This window comes from Pelecanus crispus, chromosome 12 (genome assembly GCF_030463565.1).
Source record: "Pelecanus crispus isolate bPelCri1 chromosome 12, bPelCri1.pri, whole genome shotgun sequence".
NCBI classification, from domain to species: Eukaryota; Metazoa; Chordata; class Aves; order Pelecaniformes; family Pelecanidae; genus Pelecanus; species Pelecanus crispus.
The window spans coordinates 24,946,954-24,972,563 of NC_134654.1; the positions used below are offsets into that span (position 1 = coordinate 24,946,954).

General features: G+C 43.7%; 1 protein-coding gene across 2 annotated transcripts in view; it reads left to right on the plus strand.

The window, feature by feature from the left end:
* Positions 1-25,610, plus strand: part of RHBDL3 (rhomboid like 3) — a 67,407-nt gene that overhangs the window by 40,479 nt on the left and 1,318 nt on the right. For both annotated transcript variants that reach the window (XM_075719996.1, XM_075719997.1), the window contains 4 exons: positions 13,651-13,875; positions 14,595-14,743; positions 19,174-19,286; positions 22,016-22,116. In XM_075719996.1, coding sequence (XP_075576111.1) covers positions 13,651-13,875; positions 14,595-14,743; positions 19,174-19,286; positions 22,016-22,116 — 588 coding nt within the window. The remainder of the gene's footprint in view (positions 1-13,650; positions 13,876-14,594; positions 14,744-19,173; positions 19,287-22,015; positions 22,117-25,610) is intronic.

The window sequence follows — 25,610 nt, forward strand, 5'->3', positions numbered from 1 at the left end:
CTGCAGTCAACATGGGGATTTGATCACTCCATTTGTCGCCGTCACTCATGCATGTGTTCTTGGTTTAGAAAGAACATGTCTTCCATATGTCCTGTCTTCATATTAATCAGTAAAGTATGATAACAGGGCACAGCTGTCAAGGATCCAGGTCACAACCTCAGTCAGGCCATGGTCAATGTGCAGGTGAAATTACTGTGATGCAATGACATAGATCTGCTGTATCTCGTCAAGCTGTCTTGTTAGCCCCTTGCATGTATTTAGGTACACAGTAAAACAAATGTAGCAACTACTGAACAGATCACAGTGAGTGTGAGGTTTTCCTCAGCTCCAGCTTAACAAACAGTGTGGTCAACAGTACTCTGTGATCAGCAGCGTATTTATAGTAACAGCTGCTTGTTCTACAGTTTGGCATATTCAAAGTACCATGCAAGCATTCGCTAATTGAGTGAGCACACACTTAGGTAGCAGGAAGAGGTATCATCTAATTTCTTTTACAGAAATGATGGCCTAGGGCCAGCCAACACGTTCGCAACAGGCTCAGGAATGGAACTGGGCTTTTTCCTCTCTCCTCGCTCCACTGAGCTCAGGAGCAGCACAAGTTAATGAGAGCCAGGTGGGAGGTGAAAGGCTTGGACATCCTCCTCCTTTGGGGAATAGGAGATCGTGCCAGCTCACACCCACCTGATGTGATTTCTGCAAAGTGGCAAATTTCCTTCACTACTATTGAATGAGTCCTGTAAAGAAGCCATTGATTTTTCTGTCATCAGTCCCTCTATCCTCCTCTGCATTTTTTGCACTTTCTAATCAATAGGCAATGCAAATGCCAGAACATTAAACTACTTACAAATGACATCTCTCTTCTCACTCCTCCTCTAGTGGATATTGATTTCCAGCATCCAAACTTTTTAGGGCTCCTTCTCTTTTCCCTAGTTTCCTGCTCCCAGACCTGACTTTTGAGCTTCCTGATGGAAAGAAACAGCACAGTTGACACGGAATCACTGTGAAATTAGTGATTTCCTTCACTTTATAGATGTCAATCCTGGAAATTGCGTGGTGGTGAAGTGCATGCTTGCGCTTGATGATCATCAGCCATCTCTGCTTTTTGCTCAGGTTAATTTGGCTGTTTTAGTAGCTTAGCAAGAATTGATCTGCTCCCAAAAACAATGGTGCTGGATGTGGAGAAGGGAAAGGCTGACCTTTTAGTAGATCCACAGAGATTTTACAAGCATGGCTCTGTGTGTGTGGTTTTCCCTTTCTTCATCAACATTCATGAACAAGTACTCTGACATGATCAGAGAATCTCATGGACCCCCAGTTGTGTCCAAGGTACTGAAACTTTAAGCAAGAGGTAAAATTGCATGAATAAAGCTCTGGCCACTGGAGAGGCCGTGAGGGGAGGAGTGGGGCTGGGTATCAAAGATGCATTACAGTGCAGTTGTCAAAGCAGAGGTGTGAAAGGAAGGAGACTCCTCTGTGTGTGTGTGTGTGTGTCTGTCTCGCAAGCAGCTCTTTTGGTTTCTTTCCAAGCATGAGGATGGAAGGAGCTGATGAGCTGCCTGCTCAGGCTACTATGAAAAAAATTAACTCTATCCCAGCTAAAACTAGTACAAACATGCACTGTCTCACAGAACCCAGCAGAAAGTAGGGTTTAACCACTGGACATCAAGAGAACTCTATCTTCAATGGTCAGATCCTGGGATATGATATCCTCTCTGTTTTTTCTCTCAGCTTTGCTGCTGTTGATAAAAATTGAGTAGGGAGGGTCTTCCCTTTTTTCAGCCTTGTAGAACCCTTGATCTTTGCTGGGTTCCCTGGAACTGTGACAGAATGTGATGCTACTCGTTCTGCAGGGTGCTTGGCTACTTACTAGAGAGTCTGATGCCGAGAGAGGCTGTTAGTGACCTCAGAAGCAGCTGTAACTCGATGAAATTATTATTTACAGAAGGCACAACAGGCTATCAACCTCACAGAGCAATAGTGTTAACACTTTGTTTCCTCCAGGGTACTGCACGTCCCAGAGAGGGCAGTAAAAAATGCTCGCACCCATATGCTCCAACATCATCACGAGCACCAATAACTCTGCCTGCTCTCTCAGACACTGTGATCCCCAACTAAAGGACTGCTATTGGGCAAAGTTGTGTTATCCCCTGATTCAAAGTGTGTTGTGAACTTCTAAAGGCACCAAAAATGTAATTCTAGGACTTCTCACCTTAATAAGGAGACCCGGGTATACCCACACAAAACATATGCCTGTTCTCAACTCAGCAAAGCAGCTTAAATTTCTGAAATTGAAAATTTTACAGAATGAAAATAGACCCTAGAAATCAGTCAGTGAATCATTTGGGTAATGAATAAATTCAGGGAAGCTGAAGACTCCTGGTGTGATCTGCAAACAGAAAGGGCTGGAAAAAAAAATCTGATAGGCAACTCATTGGGAATTATTTCTCCTCTGTACATATGAGATTCATCTCACATGGTTATAAAACACAATGCTGCAATCATATCCATTTCTGTTTCTACACTAGGGCTTGCAAGAATGGCAGAAAGCAGTTTCAGATGGGATTTCTTATCCTGTGTCTGAGATGGTGCAGAATAACAAAAGAGTTTCCTGTACAGGTGGAGATGTCTTGTGCATTTCTGTTGTCTGATTGCTTTTCTGCATTGTGAAGAGAGATGCTAAAAATGCACAGTGAAAATTCTGGCTATGAACAGCATAAGCCACAGGAGGAGATAATGAACAAAGCTGTTTAACTAACTTTGCTACCTTTAGAGAGGAGACAAGCCAGGAGGTAATTATAGTTGAGATGTTATCTGCCGGGATCCTTGCTGAACAGCAGTTGCTGCTGGCAGTCCTGGACTACTTCGAATAATGTCCTGTGAACTGTAACAGAGCTAAAGAGCAGAACAGTGAGGTCCTGGAGAGACTCAGTCTCTTATTCTCTGGCTAAACCTTCCTTGTCTTCTCTGCCTGGGAATGTGGATTGTTGCTTTGGACAGGCTGGATCATGGCTTTGCCATCTCCTCACCCTCTTGATGTGTTCCTCTTCAGACACGTGAGCAGAGGCAAGGGGGTGCAACAAAGCTTCTGAGACGGTACTTTGCTTGACAGAGGGGTAATATGGAGCCAGTTCAGGCTGTGGTGGTAGCTTATATTCTCTTGTGAAAATCAGGTAGGTAACTCCTAGCCTTGCTCTGGACAAGGAAAAGTTTTACAGAACCTTGTGTTTAATAAAGCAGCTTTTACTAGAAAAGTAAACCATAGGTTATACCAAGACTAAAGCAAAATCGGTTCTGCAGCCCAAGAGGTTTCTCTGCCAGTGCAACTCTACAGATCACTGCTGAAACAAAGGTGTTGTAAAAGCTGACCTCAGCGCATTCAGTGTGGTCCAGATTGGACCACACTGGTCTTGGGAGGAGGACTTGAGGAGAAGGGACTGTGGCTGTCCCCCATTCCAACACCGGCACTACCCTGGGAGGTGTGCCTTGCGCACACTGAAGATGTCTCTGTCCCTGCTACAGATTTCACGTTCAGAGGGCAGGCCTGGAAGTCAGGTGGACCTAAGTTGTTCCTGGCTGTGCAACAGACTTACTGTGAAACTTGTGGAAGCCTGTCTATGCCTCATGGGTCTGTTTCTGCAGCAGATGGAAGGAAGTAAGAGTTGCATCTCTGTTAGGGTTCACAGTTTTGGCAAAGCCAATGGCAATTCTCCAGTGGAAAAAGAGCCAGGTGCTGGGGAACCAGCTCTCTGATGAGCATTTGCTTGAGGGGCTGTGTTGGGTCTAGAAGAGCTGAGGCCAAATGCCGTTCCCTGAAGGCAACGGTATTTCAGCATGTTTGGGAGGAATCAGTAAGCTCTGAGGCAGAGTTCATGTGACTTGGGAAAAACAAAACACTGCTGCTTCCAACAGAAATGTTTAGCTGTAGCTTTGTAGTAACTTGAAGCTAATGTAGCATCTCAGTAGTGAGCAAAATACATTAGCTAATTAAACACACATCCATTGTTTTCCAAATCAAGAATTAACATCCGCCTTGCTTTCCTTCGCCTTGCTGGCTTCTAGGGACAGGCTAATTCTACCTCATTTTCAGTGAACAGCACACTTTTGTTTTTTTAAAGCAGTGTGTAACAATAATCAGGTCATCCTAATCCAAACTTTGCTGGCGCCAGCACACTTTACCCTCCAGAGAAAGATTTCCTTTAGTTTTTGTGATTTCCTCTCCAGCTTGCTCAGTGTGCTGCCAGACTGCAAATACTGCCTCTTCAAGTAAAGAAATAAAACTGCAGATGCAGGCTAAGAAATCTGCAGCCTCTGCTCTTCCTCCTCACGAGTGACAGATACACAGGTCTGTTGGCCATCAGAGAGGGTGAGAGGAAGATATCTTTGCAGAAGTTTCTTACCTCACGGAAGAGGCTGGAACATGATTAGCTGTTGGTGGAAGGCTGTCTTGTGCTATATGCTGTCAAGCTGGACGTTCAAAAGGGCACTTATTATGTCAAAATATTGCTGGAATCATAAAAATAAGATAAAATATGGGAGGTGAAGGAGATTAAGTGACTACCCAGAGCCTTATGGTCTGTCTGTGCTAGTGGATGCTGTAGAAATACCAAGGTTAAGATTTAGATGCTAGCTTTTCTGTCCTCAGCAGGGTGATCTGTGTAGGCATTTGAAGAGAAAGCAGGACTGGCTGAAGGGATAAAGCACTTTGGGATTCTGTTACAGTCCACAAACAAAAACAGCGAGTCCAAAGTGGGTCCTGGAGTGTTGTAAGTGGAAAACAAGCTGGTTCAACGGAGGCTTTGACTTGTACTTTACAGCTTCGTCAGTCTATAGAAACTTATTTTGTAGCTTATTCTAAAGAAAAAATATAGCAAAATAATGAATTCCCACTCCAGTTTTAACACTTCCATAGACTTGTAAGAGTCTGTAATGCAGTATAGAAAGATACTTAAAGATGCACTCAATTTAAGGACAATTAAACTTAAGCATGTGCTTAGAACAAACTAACACCTTTGCACAGCCCTGAATTGAAGCCCTATGGGTGTGGAATTAGCGTGCTTTGATTTAATGAAGTTGTATTGGGAACTTTTCCTTCTAGACAACTTATTTGAAACTTGGTAAGGATAAAAACTCTAAAATGCCATTGACGGTGTCATTAAATGGGGTTCTCTTGAGGCTGTTTCAACCTTATCAACTGTAATAGGAAGTGGGGAGTGAGATTTTTTTGCTCTTTTTCTTTAAAGAGCCCATGGAGTTTAATGAGATTTTAAACTGACCTAAGAAACTAGGAATTAGCAGTCTTGTCCCACAGGGGGATGGCAGTTTTCTTTCTGGACTCCACAGTGCTTTTCCCTTTGCTGTGTGAAAGGCAAAGCACGTAGTCTGGTAGCCATTAAAATACATGTTGTCTTAGAGGCTACAGAGCTCTTCCATCTGTGAGAGGTTTTTTTCTTTTTCTTTTTTTCAGGGTCATTTGTGTTTTTTAATTGTTCTGCAGACCTTCTCTGGCCACTTATGCCACTAAAAGGGGACATTAAAGCATTTTCTCTGACTTATGCGTTCTTCTTTTGCACAGCAGCACACCCCTCCCTATCGGTAGTCACCAAATGAAAAGTTCACATTGTTTGGGTCTGCGAAAGAACTTTTCTCCAAACTCTCAACGTGTTGTTTTATCTTAACAGAGCAGAGGTGGGACATATCTCCAGCTGGGCATAGGATTTAGTAGGCAATAGCTGGCCATGTCAGAAGGACCAGTTCTGCAAGGTGCTGAACCCTTCCTGCTGTTCCTTTAGCTCCCTATTCCCTCTTGCTCTAACTCCAGCCTGCTTTCCCATTGCTTTCCAAGGCTTCAAAAATAGCTCCTTATATTTTTCTTAAGACATTTTTCAATAGTGCGTGGCTGGAAGCCATTGGTTCCTATTAGCCACTCCGGTAATAAAAGCAAGGTTTGGTTCTGTCCCTTGTGGGGACACTGTTTGTGCCTGTAGATTTTTCATGGCCATCCTTTCTACTTTGAAAGGTGTGTAACTCTTGCCTTTGCTGTTTCAGTGCTTGCAATGGTAACACTTTTACTTGGGATACCTCCTCCAACCTGGCTTGAACTGAAATGAGGGGAAACAGTGAAAGAAGATCTGTAGCTAGGAAAAGAGATAACTTTTTCTAAAGTAGAAAACATTGAATTTTATCTTTTGGCTTTGTGAGTGTGTACAGGACAGCACCAGGAGGGCTTTATTATCTTTGTGGAGACGAGTTTTTAAGAAGTTACATACTGTATTCTTTCTGTCAGATCATGTGGAGCTGAGAGAGGTCCTTTAAACCATGGTTTGCTTGGGTGTTTTTTTTTAATGGTACTTAGAAGTACTTCATAGCACAGTCATAAAGTAGCTATAAATTCCACTTCCAGTGTCTTTGCATGTCTTTTACTGGACCAGCTGACAGCCTGCACAGAAGGCTTAAGTGAACAAGGCTTTGCAGGAACTGTATATAATTCTTTATTACCTGAGTCACTGGGAAGATAAGCAATAAAGCCTAAATCCCCAATTCTCAGGGAAATCCACAGGCAAGACAAAAGTTTGCCCAAATGAATATCTGCTCTTCCTGCTAAATCCTTATTCACTTTCTAGTGAGTGTTTTAAGCTTGAAAGTCTATTGCAGAATAACCCAGGACCTCAGTCCTAGTGATCTTGACCAGTGTTTGTCCTTTTGTTCTCACTGTTGCTAATCTGGAAAGGTTTGTTGCAGGCAAAGCTACAGGTTTTATAGCTCCATTTCTTCCCCTCTGTGCTTCCAATTAGCTGCACTGTTGAACCAGGGCAGGTCCTCTGCCAAACATCAGGAGGACTCCTATCTGGAGTCCTCTGGGATGTCCTTCAGCTTCCAGTAGGACACCCCTTTAAGTGCTCCCTCTGTCCTTGATTCACTGTCTTGGCTGGAAATATAGGATTCCTGAGCTCTCTTCCTGGCCTTCATTCAGAGGTATAATAATAAATATTTAATTAAAAAAGGTTTGAAAATCTCTTACTTCAGTGTTTGATCTAATATTATGCTATTATGAGTAAGGCAGAGGTTTTCTCAAGAGATAGATGGGAGTGGTCATGTGATTGTGCCCTTATCCATCTCTTACCTCTCAGCTTATTAAAGCCCTTACTGAGGTGCAAAGTTCTTACTCCAGGGAGCATTTCCAGCAGCTGGACACCCCTTCTGACAAATGTGCCTCACACTGCCTTTGTGTTGTTTTCCTTCCCATTTTGGAGAAAACTGGTGATTCTTGATGTTCCAAGAGCTGTGTGCATCTCCTGAGGGGGGGAGAAAAAGCCATCAGAGGGCCAAGTGAGTATCTTGAAACTTAGTAACCGGGATGCAAGAGCTGCTTTTGGAGTGTGTTCAGCTGGTACATTGATCTGAGTCCATTAGATACTGACTACACGTAGCAGCAGAAGAGAGAACTTTCTTCCAGTGAACTAGTCTGGCAAATAATCATTATGCCAATTAAAGTGGAACTTAGCATAGAAATTTCCATCCTTAACCATGATTCCTCAGCTGTTTCCAATCAGGTACAGCTGAAACTTGAGAAGCACAATGTCAACTTAAATGGTTGGTTTAATTATGTATGTATCTAAAATACACATGTGAGTGGGAAATGTTGTAAAGATATTTTTTTAAAACTTTGCTTCAGAAAATTAAATCTGGATTCCTTTCAGTTGTGGAATACTTCCCAGCACCAATGAAAAATGGAACAGGTGTTGGGGGGGTTTGAAGTTTCAAACTTGCTGTGTTTTGACACAATGTTATTGGAAGCACAATGTTAGTCTTGTCCTGCAAGCAGTGTTCTTGCAATTAACCTTGATATCTGAATGTGGTTTACCTTTTCTAATGGAAGTGCTGGAAGGTCTGAGCCTGGCACATTTAATAGGAGTCCAGGCAAAACCTTGAGCAGGGAATACCCCTGCAGTGACCAGGATAATTTATTTGGTGTCTGCTGCCTGTAACTTTTCTTGAATCCCCAGAGTAAACCACTGCTTGATCAGCAAATCAGGATGTTGGTATTTGCTTTTTTTTCCATTTGATATTGTTTGGGAAAGTGCTACCAGGTTGGCTCAGAGGATGTGAACATCTGTGACAGATGAACTTGATGCTGAGCTATGTGTTTTGGGAGAAGTAGTCTTTACCCACATTAGCATTTTGTAGAAGTGCGGAGTGAGGGAAGGAAATCAATGTGAATGTTGAAAGCAAAATTGATTGGAAAGGCTGCATTTGTAAGTAAAGTGGGTTATAAAACTGGAGCTGACAGAGGCTTTTAAAAAGCTTGTGCTAACTTCTGATTTAGTGTTCTGTGTCTTGGAGGATCAGAGCTGGAGAGCTGAATGCATTGCCTGTCACAGTGTTGTACGTGTTTAAAAATAGCCATAGACCAGCCTCAAAGATGCCAATATGTGATGGGCAGAAATCCATGTTTTTCAAAACCTCTTGAGTGAGGCTGAATAAAAAACATAAAAAGGGTACTGTGCCCCACACAAGCCATGAAACTGGAGATGGGGAAATGCTACATGACTTGGCTATTGATTATCTGGGGCAGCAAAAGTACAGATGGCCAAGAAACCCAGAGAAATTGGCCTGCCAGTGGGAATGGACAGTTTCCATTGCAAGTTGTAGATTATCTGAGATTCGTTCTAGATTGGCATGTATCCTGAACAACAGCAGGGCTTTGTACTTTACCAAAGTTTGGCACTGTCCCACACTAGATGGTAAGGACTCTTATCCTAAGTTTTGACGTTTTCCATGTTGAAGACAGGTTCAGATCTAAGTAGGAAAAAATGTTCCTTTCTGGCAGATGTATCAAACCCATCCTTTGAGCAGAGCTGTAGCACTAAGCCTTGTTTTGTCTTGGTATGGTAATACCAAAGGGCAGAAGTGGCAGTGCATGGTTACCAGTCATGTCAGCTTGGCTGTTTTGCAAGGGAAATTTCTTTCTCTCTGCATAATAACTTTTTTCAGGCACGAAGGACTAAGGCAATGCGGTGTTCCCCACTGCTACCTTCATTCCCCACATACAGTTTTCTGTACCCATCTGCCTGCAGCTTTAATACCACGCTCATTAAAGAAGTCCCAGATCAATTGCATGAAGAGAAGTGGGGTGGGCTGCCCTGAGCTTCTGGAGCCATAATAATGTGCAGGCCAACAATGGGCCCAGTGTTCTTTCAGCTGATGATTAAATACTTGACTCATAAATACCAATATTATGTAATACCAAAATCAAGTCAGCAAATTGTGACCATATGGGAGACTTTCTGTTTGGGAAGATTTGAGTCTTCCGAAGTCAGTCTGAGGAACAAAATAGGCTTCTCATCAAGAGTTGGTGAGAGCAGTGATAGTGACTTAATCCTCTGTCTCTCCTCATGCCCATCACCTCCTAGCTTGAGATTAACAGCATGATCCAAAGGCCTGTGGGGTTATGTGAGCAGGCCCAGGACTGTTGTGTTTGCTTGAGCTTTAGCAGGCAGCTGTGCTGCCTCTTGGAGATCATCTTCTCATTAGTGTGATGGGCAATGATTGCAGGTAGGGGATCATCAGGATGTCGTCTTACTGAGAGGCCTAATTTTAACAGGTGCTCAGTACATCCAGTCATCTACATCTTAGTGGATTGTGGGGGCTTTTTAGCACATGTGATATGCTCCTGATGATGTGTGTCCCTACCTCATCTAGGTATAAAACCACGCCAAGGCTACAGCATTTAGAGAGAACTTGGACCTTCTTTCCATATTGTCTGCTCTAAAGGAGGCCTGACAAATATTTTTATGTCCCTGCCTGAGGTGGCAGGAGCTCTGAAGAGTTAGAGTTGTAATTATGGGTACCAAAGGCTTTTAATTTTCTGGGTAAATTGAAATCTGGCTCCCACTGACACAGCACCTACTGTTGTTGGTGAATGCAGGGAGTATTTCACTCCTTGCCAGTCACATTTCTTCCTTCCCAGTCATGTTCCTTCCAAGGAGTCTGCTGGTGTGTCACAATCTGGTGCTGGATATCTCTGTGTGTTCTGCAAGACTGCAGCAGTTAGTGACCTGCTCCATTTAATTTGGAGGCAGTTTTCTTGTTGCATCTTTGCTAAAAGCTGGTGAATGTGAATACCCAGTAGATGCCTATCCTGGGACAGGATTCCAGCTGCCTAAGAAGTTGACTTCAAAAGTATTTTCCATCTCTGAACACTTTGATCCCATGACCTCATATCTGATTTAGCCATAAATGATTTCTCAGGCATTCGCTTTTGTTTGTATTGACAAACCCTAGAAACTCTTAATCCATTTGTATGTTTTTCTGTGCCTACCTCCACAATATCTGGGGAGGTCTACCAAAAATTAACTAGGAGGAAGAGGCTGTGCTTGCTACTCACAAGTGCAGTTGATGTGATACATCTATACCTGTTGTTTAGAGAGGCTGCCAATGGGCAGTGCCTCATAGTGTACAGAAATAACCTTGTTGTGTGTGTTGAGGCGTACAAGGTCTTTCTCCAGCAGTCACATGTGCTCCTGAGAGAGCTATCAGCATTTTGCCCAAGGGCTTCCCTTGCTCTTGTAATATCAACATTTACTGCTTTCCTATTGTTACCCATTTAAATAACTCATGGCATTTTATCATCCAGATGTGGCCAGAAACAACCAATATGGAACACCTTGTAAAAATAATGGGGTGTGAGAACAGGTAGGTGAGAGAACAAAGTCATGACTGTCTTTCATCATTCCTTGGAGGAAATCACATTGTCATGAGCTTCCGTTTTGGCTTCTATGTGGGTTGTGGAAGGTCCTGTGGTTTATTTTCCTCTCTTGGAGGAGGAGGGCAGAGCTTTCTGCTGAACAGAAGGGCTTGAAAGCAGTGCAGCCTAGTGATCAGAGAAGTCCTGCAACCTGGATTCTTCTAACTGTAGTGTATCGCCTTGGGCAAGTCACTTAGTGTTGTGAGGTCCAGCTTCCCACCTCCCCTGGGAGAGCCAGAGGCTTTGTTCATCTGAGGTGCGACTTCCACAGTGATCCTGCAATATTCTGCTCTTAACAAAACTAAGACGACCTTTCCCTTCTGTTTCATTTTTAGTATGTTGAGGAACACCTTCAGAAACATCATGCTGATGAATTTGTACTGCCTTTGCTGTTATTTGAGCTCTTTAGGCAGCACTAGCAGTAACGCAGAGCAGGACACTGGACTGATGGGGCTGTGCTGAATTCAGACGATTGAACCGAGCAAGTCCCTTTTTGCCGTGCTCAGCAATAACAGATGGGTTCAGTGGCACCTGCGTTACGAGGTTCCTGTTACGAGCCTAGCACAGACACGAATGTCGGCAGCCTTTGGAGTTTCCTGCCCATCTCTTTCACCAGTCTCTGCAGTGATGAGGTGATCATCTGCTGAGGGTGGTCAGCACTTCTTGATGCTGAATCACAGTGATGATTTTCTTTGGTTGACCCTGGAAACGATTATATTTTCCACTGAAGTGCTGCAGCAGGGAAAATCACTGACCGTTTTGCGGTAGGCAGGAAAATTGCACATACCACTGTAGGTAGAATAAGCATATCAGCAGCTTCAGACAACTGTCCGGTATCTTCAGTCTGAATTTAGTCTCGTCCACAAGAGGAGCGAAGCCAGAGAGAACAGAATGAACTCTGCAAGGGAGCATGCAGAGTACGTCTCTGACAGGCTGCTCTGAACTCACCTGGAGCGAAGCTTTCTTCTGTGGACACAGTGAGGTCATTAGGTGGCTAAAGGTACCTTTTGAAACGGAGGTACATCTGTCACCTTAACAAAAAGCGTCTCATAAATGCTAAGGAAAGTCTTAACACCTGGTGGATGTTTCTCTATGAAAATACTGTCTTTCAACGTGAGTGGGCTTTCTTAATGCAACAGAAGATCACCTACAATTATTTTCCCCTCATCTCCCCTAGTTTTAGATAAAAGCTTTTGGATGATAGAATTGAGAAGACTGGAAGAAAGACTTTTGTGGACAGATTTTTTTTTTTTTCCTTTGCCTTTTCTGCTTCTTTTGCCAGAACTGCTCTTTTGCAAGTGTTTTATGAATGAGCGAAGGAAAGAGAGCGCAAAGGAGAAATACCAAGAAAGGAGAAAGAGTTTTTAGGGCAAACCTTTTTCTCACTAAAACAACTCAAGAAGAACAACAACAACAAATTATTTGCCAGTTTTAAATAACTTGAAATAGATCAATTGCCTGTCAGTGTTGCTCACATCGATGAATTTCTACTTTGGAGGGACAGGCTGCAAAAGGCAGGCTAAGGAGGGGTGGGCAGCTGCTGGGAGAATGGGTCATGGTGCCATCACCTCAGATGGCCCCTTCACCTTCCTCCAGTGATTAACAGGAGGTGGCTCCCTGCAATGATTACTGTGTTTTAAGCAGCTTGGTCCAGCTTGGAACAATTACCCAGCTGCCTGGGCACTGAGAGCATAAGCTCTGAGCTTTGCTGTCTCTGGGATACTAGCCGAAACCAGCGTGATCCAAGACAACTGGAAGCCAACGCTGTTGAATGTCATCTCTTATTTGGTTCTGGGAGACTGAAGATGCTGGTGGTTTCTGAGATCAGTTAGCAGTTCTTTCAGAAGAAGGACCAGGCTGTCATGTTCACTTTGCTGCCTTTTACTTTAAAAGGTCCCCCTACAGTGGTCTTTATGCATAGTTAGTCTTTTAAGCCTTCCTGCCAAAGATTCAACCAGTACAGATAGTGACTCTAATGCAGCAGGTTTGTTTGACATCAGGGCTAATTAGCAATTATCCAAATCTTGGAGCAAGCTCTTTCAGACCTGATTTTTTTTTTTTTTCTTTTCTTTCTTTTAACCCCCAAGCAGGCTAGGCATAAAATTCCATCTGCCTAATTTGCATATGCAATTGCTTTAATTATGCATCTAAATTGGGAAAGTGTATGCTCAGAAAGATAGATAGCTACTTCTATGCATGTAAGATGATAATGCATATACAAATTAGCTGTATCCTCCAAAGTCTGCACCATCTCAGAAACCTGTCCCCTCTGAGGATGACTGTTTTAAAAGAAGAAATCCTTTCCTCTTGCAAAGTTTACAGCAGCTGAGACAGCCTGTATACCAGCTTAGTCTGTTGCTTTGTTGTTGCTCATGCAGTTTTGTTTTACACAAAGGGATAATTTTCTTTGCCCAGAGCTAACTCCTGCCAACAAGGACCAGAACACGAGGGTTAGGTGCTGTGAATGTACTTGCTGCTACTCTCAAGAGATTTTCTGCCCCAAGAGATGGCAAGTGCAGGGAAGTGTGATAGAGCAGGGGGAGATGAGGGAAGAAGGACACAGGATTGTGGATCATGATAACCGATGGTGAAGACAGTGGATGGAAGGCTGGAGAATGGGCCAGAGAGCTCAGCCAAGTGTATTGGCAGCCTCTGCTCTGCCTTGCCAGTGTTCTGCCCTGAACTCATTTATTTGCATCGTAATAGCAGACCCTGGTACTGGTTTTCCTCGCACCCCATGTAGGTCACTCCATGATCATCCTGAGACTTGGTTCCTAAAGCTCCAGCCTGGTGGTGGTTCTCCTGCCTGCCTGGATCTGGCGCTGCCAAACTGGCACTAATCACCCTGGATGGTTGTGCCGAGTCTTGCTTTGTTCTCATGGTTTCTTCCTTTTCTTTTTACCCAGATGAGCAACAAAAGGTCGAATAGTTTCCGCCAAGCCATCCTCCAGGGGAACAGGAGGCTGTGCAGCAAGGCGCTGCTGGAGGAAACGGGGCTGAGCCTTTCTCAGAGGCTGATCCGGCATGTTGCATATGAGACCCTGCCACGAGAGATAGACCGCAAGTGGTACTACGACAGCTATACCTGCTGCCCTCCACCCTGGTTCATGATTACCATCACTATTGTAGAGGCAAGTACCTTAACTCCATCTTTCTGGGAACCCACACCACGCTGCAAAAGGCTTTGCTGGGACATGACCAAGAGCTAGAGTGGGATTTGTTTAGACCCAGACAAGGACAAACACTAAGCTGATAGCCATTTTGGCTTACCTGTATGTGTGTGTAAGTGGACACTGTGGTCCTATCTGTCTCCAAGCGTGGTTATTAGTCATTGAAACAATTTGTATATGAAACTACAGAATTTGGGGAACTATAGCAAAACTTTCTGAGGAGTGAAAATCTGGACAGTTGTAGGGAAACTGGTAATTCAAATAATGGAATTAGAAGAAAAATTCCTATACAGTTACCTCTGTTCTGTGAATGGAGAGAAAAAGGAGGGAAGAGAAATAGGAATAAATATTCTGACCTGCTCATCTGTTGCCCAAATGAGGTCTTTGCACAGTTGCTAGTGATGCGCTGGAATAAGCATAGAGAAGGATATAATATGGCACTGATCAGTAGGGTGCTGAGTTCCTCTGACTCAGTGGCTGGTGGTGCATTACAGAAAGCCACGTATAGTTATACCAATGTGTTGCAGGTTCCTCAAGACAGGGAACTCATGCTGTGTGAAGCTGTCAAATGGGAGAAAAATTATTGTACATTTGACTTTCTTCTCCCTGATTTTGAGCTACAAAATGCTTTTGAGCGAGAGAAGGGATTTGCTAACCAAGGAATCTCCCTGCTCTTCTAGGTTGCCTTTTTTCTTTACAATGGAGTGGTATTAGACAGATTTGTGCTGCAAGTCACCCATCCCTCATACCTGAAGAATGCATTGCTTTACCATCCTCAGCTCCGTGCTCAGGCTTGGAGGTACCTAACCTACATATTCATGCATGCAGGGTGAGTATTACAAACTGCAGAGATTTGCTACAGTTCAAGTTTCCCAGAAAGGGAGGAGGATGCTCAGAAATACGTTTTTAAAAATCAATTCTAAATTGTGTATAAAAATCTGAAGCTGTTGTGGAGTGTTGGGCAATGAGGGGCAAAGCTTTGCAGCTCTCTGAAGGGAGAAGGCAACATAAGGAACTTAATAGATGCTGCTCTTCTCCCCAGCAGTGTTGGGACCACACTTTCCTCTTATTGTGCGCTTCCCAGTGTGTGATTCCTAAAATTCACCAGATCGAAGCCCAGCATCCCTCTAGAGGAGTTGTGCAAGTGGTAGAATAAGTCCGCAAAGATGCTGGACTGCTCTTTAGAAACTGCGTGACGTATTCTTGCTAGACTTCCTAGCTGAGGTTGGAAAAGTCAATTAAATTCCCTGTGCCTATAGTATGTCATCACTTAATGTTGTCCCTTCTGTAGGGACTGAGATAATGCCTAGAAGCCTGAGTCAAGATTGAACTCCTATTTTGTACGCACTGTACAAAAAACAGTGTTCCTGAAGAGTTGACAATCTCGACTGACCAGATGGACAGAGAATGGTCCATCTAATGCAAAATGAAGGTGCACAGTAAAATGAATCCTCCTTCATCCTATGGGAGGTATGTAGCAGACTTGGGAAGAGAATACAAGGTGTGGGGGTTCTAACTCTGTGCTTCTCGACTGTGCTAGTCCTCCCAAGATTCAAAGAGAATTAATTGTGTGATGTTTGTGATGCCATGGTGATGAGTGAGTGTCACAGGAAAGTTCATCTCTGTACAAAACACTCTACCCCCTCTGAGTAGTTTCTCAGATCATTATCTTCACACATTCCTGGCAGATAATTGCAATTTTCTTTAATTCTGTCATTGAAAAATCACAGCAACAAGATTTTTAGCAGTAGTTTATAGTTTGAAACTGGATAAAGACCCTTTGTTCTTAAATAGAATGCCTATATTCCCATCAGTCAATGTTCTTCTATGAAAGGCCAGAAAGATCAAGCTGATCTTTTCCTTTTTCCATGTCTCTGATGGAAGACATGCTGATGTCTCTTCTCTGCCATGGAATAACTGCTTCGGTGTGTAATTGCCCTGGAGCATAAGATGTCCCCTAGATCTCAGGCTAAAAACCATAGGACAGAACAGACTCCATCCAAGGGGAGAGTAGGAAAAAAATTATAGATGAAACCTCTGAATGTAGCAACATCTGTACTCTGCATGCTAAATCCTTCCAAAAAGTCTATTGTAGACAGGTTTCAGTCTGCAAGTGGAGACTATTGAGCTTAGATGCAAGGGTGGTTATGTAAAATGAGAATTGGAAGTTTCCATTGCTGAGGATGTGGGGCAAACTGGGCTTGTAAAAGGAAGAAACACTTGATTTTAACTGATGTTAGCTAATTTGTATCTGGGTTTTCTTCTGGTGGTGGTGGTGTTCTACTATATCACTTATGTAACCACAGATTGCTTTGGGATACATTTGAAGAGAAGCACCTGCACAAGGACAATTTTTGCAGCATCTAAATGTCTTCCAGTATCAGCTGTGGCATGCTTTTCTAACCTGTGCAAGGTCACTATTTCCTGTAGCAGGCAGTACTTTGGCTTTCTTCTCACTGGCTGAAAAATATCTCAGGCTTATTTCACATCTGTGGCTGGCTCAGAGATGAACAGTGGGGAAGGAGGTGTGCAGAAGACTCATTTTTCGTGATGGATTCTAAGTTCTTTAGCTATGTAGCCTTGAAAACAATGGAGAGTCCTGCTGGAACAACAAACACCATGATTTATCTGCAGTATCTGGAGTGAGGCTAAATGTTCATTTATTGCTAACTTCTGTGTGTTAAGCTCCTTTCATATCAGGAGAACAGATAAATCTTGGAAAGGTAATAACGTTTGTTAGTGGAAGCCCATCATTCTCCTCTCGTTTTCAAATGAGAGGCTAACACAATGCCTTGAGGTCTATTGTTATCCTGCTTCCAGCTGAGACTTTAAAATGGTAATGTGGACTGCTCCTTAATTTAGTGCACTCAGTCTGGGTTTTTTTTGAAGAGCAAGTGACAGGCGGAAGGTGTCTGAGAAGACAGCAGTTGCTAAGGCTTGGCTGGCTGTGCCTCTAGAAAGATTCCAAAAATGCACGGGTTGTGTGTTGGTCCTGGTGGAGGGAGCTTTGTCAAGAGCTGAAAAGGCAGGCAAAGTTGTAAATTCTGCCCTTCTGCTTTCATGGAAAGCAGATGTTGATTATCTGGGGCCCACACATTTGTAACACTGCCATAACTAATGACTTGCATTGATGCTCAGTGCCATTCGTTTGGTCCCGGAGAGGGAGAAAGTCTTTAATAAATCAATGAAATTGTCATTTCAAGAATGACGCATTCAGCACTGGCAAAGGCTAATTATATTTTATGGGTGCTTATTGACTGTGGAGCCTTCAAAGTTCTTAGCATGATGGCGAGGAGAAGTGAATGGGATTGCTCCTGGAAAGTCTTTTAAGAACAGCTGTGAATTAGGGCAGTCACTTTAGAGTCTAGGATAAACTTTGCTGAGCTCTTACAAAAGCTTCCTTTGAAAAATAAGACCCAGCGCTTTGTCTGAAAATGTCAGGTGCCACCTCATGACGTTGACTGTGTGCCAGCCAAAGCTTCTTCCCTCCCCTCTGTAAAAGGGCAGTTGGATGCTTTGACTCTTTTCTGTGATCTCAGTTCGACCTTTGCTGGTTGTTCCTAATTTAGTTCCTAAGTTCTGTGAACATGCAGGATCAGAACGGGTGCCAGAATATGCCCGTGCCCAGTGGCTCCAAAAGTCTTGAGCAAGGTAATAAAAACACTCAGTTACATGCAACAATTTCCCATGATGACAAATTGCAATGCTGAGTGTCTTGTGCAGGAGAGAAATTTATCCTTGGAGAGAAATTCGATGGAAACAAACCTATTAAGATATCCGGAAAGGACTGTTTCCTGCAGTATCATTTCTAGCAGTTTTTTCCGGTCCAACTTTAAATTCTCATTTATGAGACTGTTCTGTCATTACCGCATCTCACCATCAGCGTTTTTCTCTGATGTATATAGGAAATTGCTATGGTAACATGAAGAAAGACCAAAACAGTGAAAATGCATGTAACTTAAACCAAAGATTGCTAGTGGCTGTCTGCGAGCAATCCTTTTCTTGTATAAAATAGGACATAGATTTTCAATGCATTAGCTGTTTTGCGCTCTTTCCCCCAAAAGATGGTAGCCTTCTGTGGTAAGGGTACCACAGTGTCATCTAGGTCCACCTGCTTTGTAAGCAGATTCGGGCACTCTTCATACAGACAGCACTGTACCCCTGGGTCCAGTGTGATGTGGCCGTTCGGCAAAGTCACAGCCCTGTGAGCCCAGGGTAAATCTCAGACGCTAGCACAGTGTTGAGAGGGACCCTGTTCAGGGGCCTGCTGCTGTTGTTACATCACTGGAAGATCCTGCAGATGGCAAAGGCATGGGTAAATATTTGTCTAGAGCTTTGAAAAGTAGCAAGACAGTTCTGTTAAGTACTATTGGTTAGAACAACAAAGAATTTGCTTTGACATTATTGATTCAGCACAGGAGAAAACTCCTGCACTAGAGTCTTTATCAAATATGCACATCTTGGCTGTCACACTCCCTACCTCTAGGCTGCAAGTGGTCCTGCATGTTCTGGTGTGCGCAGCAGGGTTTTCTACAAGACTAGTCTCAGCCCAGATTTTCCCATTCTGTTCAGCAGGAGTTTTGCTATTGACTGTAATGGGAACAAGGGTAGGTGAACAGAGAGCTTCAGTGAATACACCTTGTGTCTCACTGGGCACCTAACCAGAGATAAAAATGACCTCTGCTTCCCATTCTGACCATGATCGCATTGAAGCAGGCACAGCAGAAAAGGGTGAGGGTCAGATAGCACAAGCAGTAAAGCGGCATTATGTGTCACAAGGAAACAGCAGCCGTCTTGGGACTGCTAGGCTTGCCTTGCTCTGGACTTGATATCTGCTCCCCATCATGGCAGTGTAATATATGCAGGGAAAGGCTGTATCATTAGGAGGGGAGAAGAGAGAGCAGGTCAAGTTTCTGTCTTCTGTTCCAGGCTCTGCTGCCATCTTGCTGCTTTTTTGGACAAGTCATTTAACTTCTTCAAACAAAAACAAAGTCTCACTAAGAACCGAGCAGGCTATGATGTCTTTGGCTGAAAGGACCTGGGTGGATATGAAAAAGATAATGAGCAGCAAGGAGGGAAGAAACATCACAGCTCTCAGTCTGATTTTTTTCAGGAACCATTGGTTTTCCCCAGTGTTACAATCTACTTTCATGAAGCAGGTGCTATTTGATTTCCTTTCCAAGATATCTCTGTCTCATGGGTAGAGAAGGGAGACAGAGAGTTAGGAAAGAGGACAACTGTTGTTTTTCCTTGCCGCAGGATAGAACACCTTGGACTCAATGTTGTCCTTCAGCTCTTGGTTGGGGTTCCCCTGGAAATGGTGCATGGAGCTGCGAGGATCAGTTTTGTGTACGTTGCTGGAGTTGTGGCAGGTAGGTGACATCTCTGGATGCCCCAGATGGAGAAGCATCTGAAAATGGTCTGTGCCGACTTTTGTGTAGGAGAAATGTTTTGTGACGTTTGGGTGTAGGAGAAGAGCAGTCACTGATCTTCTGAGAGATTAAATTCTTTTGGAGGCTTGAAGTGGGAAATATGCTACAACTTGACATCTGTTTCTAACTAGCCATAGGCTCTGTGTTTAGGAGACCTGCTAAAAAAGCACCAACAACTTGTTACTTTAAAATAGGCTTGCTTTAGATGGTCTTCCTGAATGTGGAGGTCATACTGTTCCTTTCCTCGTGTCCCACAGAGGCCTAGAAGAAAGATGGCATTACAGGCATCCCTGCATGAAAAGTCTTTTTTTTTTTTTTTTTTTTTTTTTTCCCCAGGTCCTGTGCCAGTTCTTCCCCCACTTGTCCTGTGCTGTCTGCTTTCTACAGCCTAAGTAAGCAAGAAATATTTGGTTGTAGGTTGTGAGCAGTGCACAGGAATCTGGAAATTCATTTAGTCATGAAGCTATGGGGTTTGATTGATTTTTTTAGTTTATGCTGTATTGCTTTTATTTATGTTTGGCATTTCCAGCAGTTTGGAGGTGATGGAAGTTAGCTGACAATAGATCAACATCTAATTAAAACAGGAGAGTGTGAGAACAGCCAAGGGCTTCACAGTGGAACTCAGGCAGTCAATCGTTGTCTGAGTTCAAGATTTATGGTGATTTTTTTTTTTCCCCAGCTATATAATTTTATTTTTTCCATAATGAGCAGATAAAGCCCTTGTAAAATGGGCTGCATTGGGTACTAATAAATCCTATGTTCCAGGAGAGAGACTGTGGAAAGAATAATTGTACTAGGACGCAGGACTAGGCATGGTACAAACACCACGCTATTTAATGCAGAGAAAGGAGTTAGCAGATGAGCTCCACCGTCCCCTGCCTGTTATTTTAATAAGCACTAAAGTAGTCCCCACCCTGCAACTTTCCAGGCATAAGCTTTTCTACATTGATCCATGTAGCAAACCCTGGGGCTTCATTTATATATGTGTAAATACACATAGCACATCTATGCCAGGTAAGCGAAGCAAGTTAGCACTGAATCTGCTGCGACTGAGCTCAGGTGAGCACTGCAAGTTGCTGGCTGCCTCTCAGATTCCTGTGGCTGTGGGCTTGCCGGCAGGGTCCACAGGGCTGGGGGCAGGTTTTACTGGGCATTGGGGTGGGGTGAACACCCAGACCTCTGGAGGCTTGTAGCCAGTGCCTGAGTGAGGCTCACTAGCCCACCTAGCATTATTGCTTCATTTCTGCTATACAGATGATCCCATTTTTTTTCTCAGACAAGCCGCCACATCCTCATAGAGTCACCTTTCACATCTTATGAGCTATAAATTGTGGAAGAAATTGCCAAATGGAAAGGGAAAACTTCCCTTAGTGCAGGAGGGAACTACAAATGTGACCGGACGGTCCCACGCAGAAAAGCATCCCATGATACCCTTACTTGTTTGAGTTGTTAGCCAATTATTAAACACGCTTTATTCTTTGGCATGTGCCAGGAGAGAGAGAAAGAGGCATACTTATGCTGAGGATCTGGCAATATAAAGATAACACAGCTCCTAAACAATCAGGAATAAACAGTAAAATGTAGACACGGGCCACAATGGACACTGGCTACTTTATGGGGTTTTTTCTCATTTGTCTGGCTTTACGAAGAAGACATGTTGAGACTGAGATTGAGACGCTGAAGGTATGGTTAGTGCAGTGTCTGAAGACTTAACTGCAAGTTCTCATTACTCCTTTCTTAACTTCTCATTAACTTTTTCCTTAATGGCAACGTTTAAGAGCTGAGAAGTCTCAGGGCCATACAGTGAAGGAGGGAGCTATCAGCAGAGTTGGCTGGTGGAACCTCAGCACTTTCTTGACCCAGAATCAGCTGAGCAATTAGCAAAGAAGTTTGTTAGATTCTGTGCTACTAAGGACTCTTTCAAGATTTGCCATTGTGTCTTTTTCCCATTCCCGCTCATCACAAAGATCTTCATTATCCCTGCCTTGTGACACCCAGTCTGCCTTTGTTTCTCTATCTCTTAAATTACTCTTAAAGTTTGCAATGAAAGGAGCTTTGAGCAGATCTAAGCCTCCAATTGGGATAAGGAGAAGCAGTGTCTATGTTTGGATGTATTGTTATTAGTGGTGCCTTTATGTGATTGACCTGTCATTTTGCCATCTTGTGTTTACTGTCTCCACCCAGGTTATGTTTAGCTAGTTTTACTCTGAAGTTTTATAAGCAACAGGCTGTGCTTTGATCAGAGGCCTGTGCTAAGTTACAAGTCCCTGGCTCCTTCTCACTGTGCAAATATTTGTCTTGCCAGCATGGGAGCTACTTCTATTTTACCTTAAGGTGAGGAACAAGACACAGATATTTGTCTGTGTCCTGGTTCCATTTTATTTTAATCAGGGTGTAAGTGCCTTTCTATGGCATAGGTTTGAAGATATGTTGCTGCCTTGCTTGTCTGCTTTTAAAGTAGGTGCAAAAGAATCAATCGGTCAGTGTCTTGATAGTACTACAGGACTAAGTTGGCTTCACAAGTCAATTGATTTCCCCCCCCTTCTCTTTATCTGTATGTTACTGACCTGTAGCAATTAGCACAAAACAGGCAGTACCAGGGATGTAGGGTAGGGGAGAGTGTGTTTATTTGGCTGGCAGTTGTCACAAACCCTTGTTCTTTCTTCCAGGGTCCCTGGCAGTGTCAGTAGCCGATATGACTGCGCCTGTGGTGGGTTCCTCTGGAGGTGTGTATGCTCTTGTCTCAGCTCACTTGGCGAATATAGTCATGGTGAGTACCAGAATGACTGTCTAACCTCTTTGGAAGTGAGCCAGGTCTGGTGGCCCAAAGGGATTGGAAATAGGGCCTGAGCCAGCTGTTGGTCATTCAAAGCTTTCCTCGGTCTTGTCTCAGTGGTGTGGTCCTGGAATAGAAATGTAACACTGCAGTTGGTGGCTTGGTATCCTGATGACTGGCAGCTTGCCAGGAGAAGCCAAAGATGCTGGTAATCCAAGACTTGGTGTACTCCAGGCTATCAGCTCTCCTTTCAAAGGCTGACAGATGTTTCGAAAAGAAGCAGCTGACTGGCTCTGCGGAAGTTGCAGACCTGTTTCTGTCTGCATGTGCCATGTAACGTTAGAGGCTACCTAAGGAAATTTAGTATTCAGTGGATTTGTGTGCAGAATATCCCTTAACTCCGTTTGTAAAACCCAGACTGAAGCTGAACCCTGGGCGTACTAGTGATGCATCTTTTTGCCATTTTACCTAATGAAGTTGTCCTGGTTTTGGCTGGAATAGAGTTAATTTTCTTCCCAGTAGCTGGCATAGTGCTGTGTTTTGGATTTAGCATGAGAATAATGCTGATAACACACTGATGGTTTAGTTGTTGCTAAGTAGTGCTTACACTACTCAAGGCCTTTTCAGCTTCCCATGCTCTGCCAGGTGCACAAGAAGCTGGGAGGGGACACAGCCAAGGAAGTTGATCCAAACTGGCCCAAGGGCTATTCCATACCATATGGCATCATGCGCAGTATAGAAACTGGGGGGAGCTGGTGGGGAGGCAGCGATTACTCAGGGATCAGGGACAGGCTGGGTATCGGTCAGCAGGTGGTGAGTGGTTGCATCACTTATTTGTTTTTTTTCCCCCCCTGGGTTTTGTTTTTCTCTCTCTCTCATTGTTCTCCTTTTCATCATCATCATCATCATCATCATCATCATCATCATCATTATTATTATTATTATTATTATTACTTTATTTCAATTATTAAACTGTTCTTATCTCAACCCACAAATTTTCTTACTTTTGCCCTTCCAATTCTCTCCCCCATCCCACCGGGGGGGAGGGTGAGCAAGCGGCTGCATGGTGCTTGGTTGTCCAGAGGCTAAACCACGACAGAAGTACTTTACAAAGGTCACTAAATACCAGCATTGTCATTCCTCTGAGACCTGGAAACAGGAGCTCATCCAAGGGCCTCAGCTAGGTGGTGGCAAAGCCCAGCGTATCTGCCTGTGTGACTCCTAAGCTGACCGCTGGGCAAAAATGGCTTTGCTGAGAGAGCTGATTTTGCTGTGATTAGAATTCGTGTGCGGTGGTACAGGGCTGCACGTCTGTCCTGTACCAGCAATGTCAGAGCAGAATAGCCATAAAAATGATGGTAATGCGGCCTCCCCTGGGGTCTGAGTGGGAAGATAGTGCGAGTCGGCTGCAGTAGAGACGGAAGGTCTGTTATATGGGTGCTGGAAAACATGTGCGTGTGTGGTGGTAAAAAGCCTAAAAAAAAAAAAGCCAGAATGCCCCCCCCCCCGCCTTATATTAATGCTTGTATGTAGTGATGACAGCAGGCTCGGGCTGCAGCCCACAATGGTGCTGCTCCAGGCAGGCTTTGCAGCAGCTGGGAGCAGGGAAGTGAGTGGTTTCCAGAGCAGAATAGGTCTCCTTTGCTGCCTTCAAGCTTTTCGGAGCATGAATGAGCTGGAGGCTGTTCAGTGTCTGGCAGAGAGAGAGGGAGTGGAGGAAAGGGGCTACCCCTGTACCACAGGGTTTCTACTGGCGAAATGTCTCCTTATGTAGAGTTATTTTCAGTACGATTTGCGTTCCCTGCCACTGGGCCAAGAGCAGCAGGAGAGAGTTTCCTCTGTCTCACAGGGCAGTAATGCACATGCAAGGTTTCTTCACACCAAGATTCACAGGGTCAGAAGGGGACATTGGAGGAAATTTTGGTTTGCTTTAGAGGAAGAGGCTCTGCCAGAGATATGGGGAGAGTCTTCACCAATTGCCTTACCAAACTTCCTGAAACCTTGCAAAGTGGCCTGCCATTTCACTACTCATTGGCCTCCTCCAAATCTATTTAGCAATTGCTACCTTAGCATCTATATTTCTCCATTATACGCTGCCTCTTTTCTTGTTTGAAATTACTGCCTTTGCCATTCTGGTGGAGTTTTTCTGCTTTTCTTTCCCCCTCTTCTCTTTCTCTCTACTCACTTAGTATCTAGATGTGATGCTCCCGCATGCTGAAAGACATGCTGGCCATTTGCTGGTAAAGCGCGCAGTCTTTCACAGGTGCTTTGAGCATGCTGGGAAGAGGAGGGACTGTTGCAGGGAGGGTCTCTTGAATCTTCTCTTCCCTTGTGCCTCCTGGTAACCAAAGGAAATGAAAACATTCCTGCTTGTAAAAATAAATATTCTTGGTATTAAATACATAAAATAACCAACAGGGGGAAGCAATAAAGCATGTCACCCTAAGGAAAAGAGTGAGGAGAGGTATTCAAAACAGCTACATGGAAATGAAAACTGAAGGAAACAGCACAGTGTTAATCAGCATGAGTTCAGAGCCTTCTGATTGGGTTATGTGTCTCTGTGGAGAGAGCAAATTAGTTACTTATTTTGTAGAAATTGCATTGTTGCAGTCACAGAAGTGATTTATGGACAGATCCCACATAAAACTTGAACATATGTAATATGTATTGCAGAATATTTCTTCAGCAGGCTGTAAAAAGTTACTGAGTGCCATTAAAGTTAGGCTGAAAAGTTTACAAGCATTTTTAAAAAATTCCTTCAGTGTGATGATCAGGAAGTTTGTCACAAGAAACTTGGCTAGTTTGGTATCTCATACTGCTTTCAACAGGCAAAATTTCATTTACTCACTTAATAATAATAGTGTTGTCATACATGAGTTCCCCAGAAAATGATCTCTCTTTTTGCTTGGAAATTTTGTGCAAGCGGAAAAGGAGGAATTTAAACATTTCTCCCAGGATTTCTGACTATCATTCAGAGATTCTTACTCCACTATATTGATTAATGACCAAGCCTGAAGACAGAGGAAGCAAAATCCAGGCTTTCCTACGGCACTGTTTCCTTGATATGCTTTAATTGAGCTCCTTATTTTTTGTGTGTGCACTGCAGAAGGTCTGAGTTGCAGAATTTCGAGGAGCCTGAGGTACAGGTAGTAGCACTGGAAAAGTGCAGTAGGGCTTGAATGCACTGAGAAATTGCCTGACGGGTGACAGTGTTGGGCTTCCGAGTGAATCATGATGAGCTGTGTGATGTTAACCAGAATGATTCTTGTGTTGAATGCTAGGTGCTACTTAACATAATTTTAGTTGATGTGGCCTAATACAATAGGGTTTTGCAGGGCAGGTAAATTCAAATATTTTCAGAGGTCAGAATTTAAGGTGAAACATCATACCAACATGTTAAAAATTAGTCAATCTGAAGAACGGGAAATGGCAAGGCCAGCCAAGGACCATGCCACACCAGCTGGATCTCAGACAAGGCAAGTCAGTAA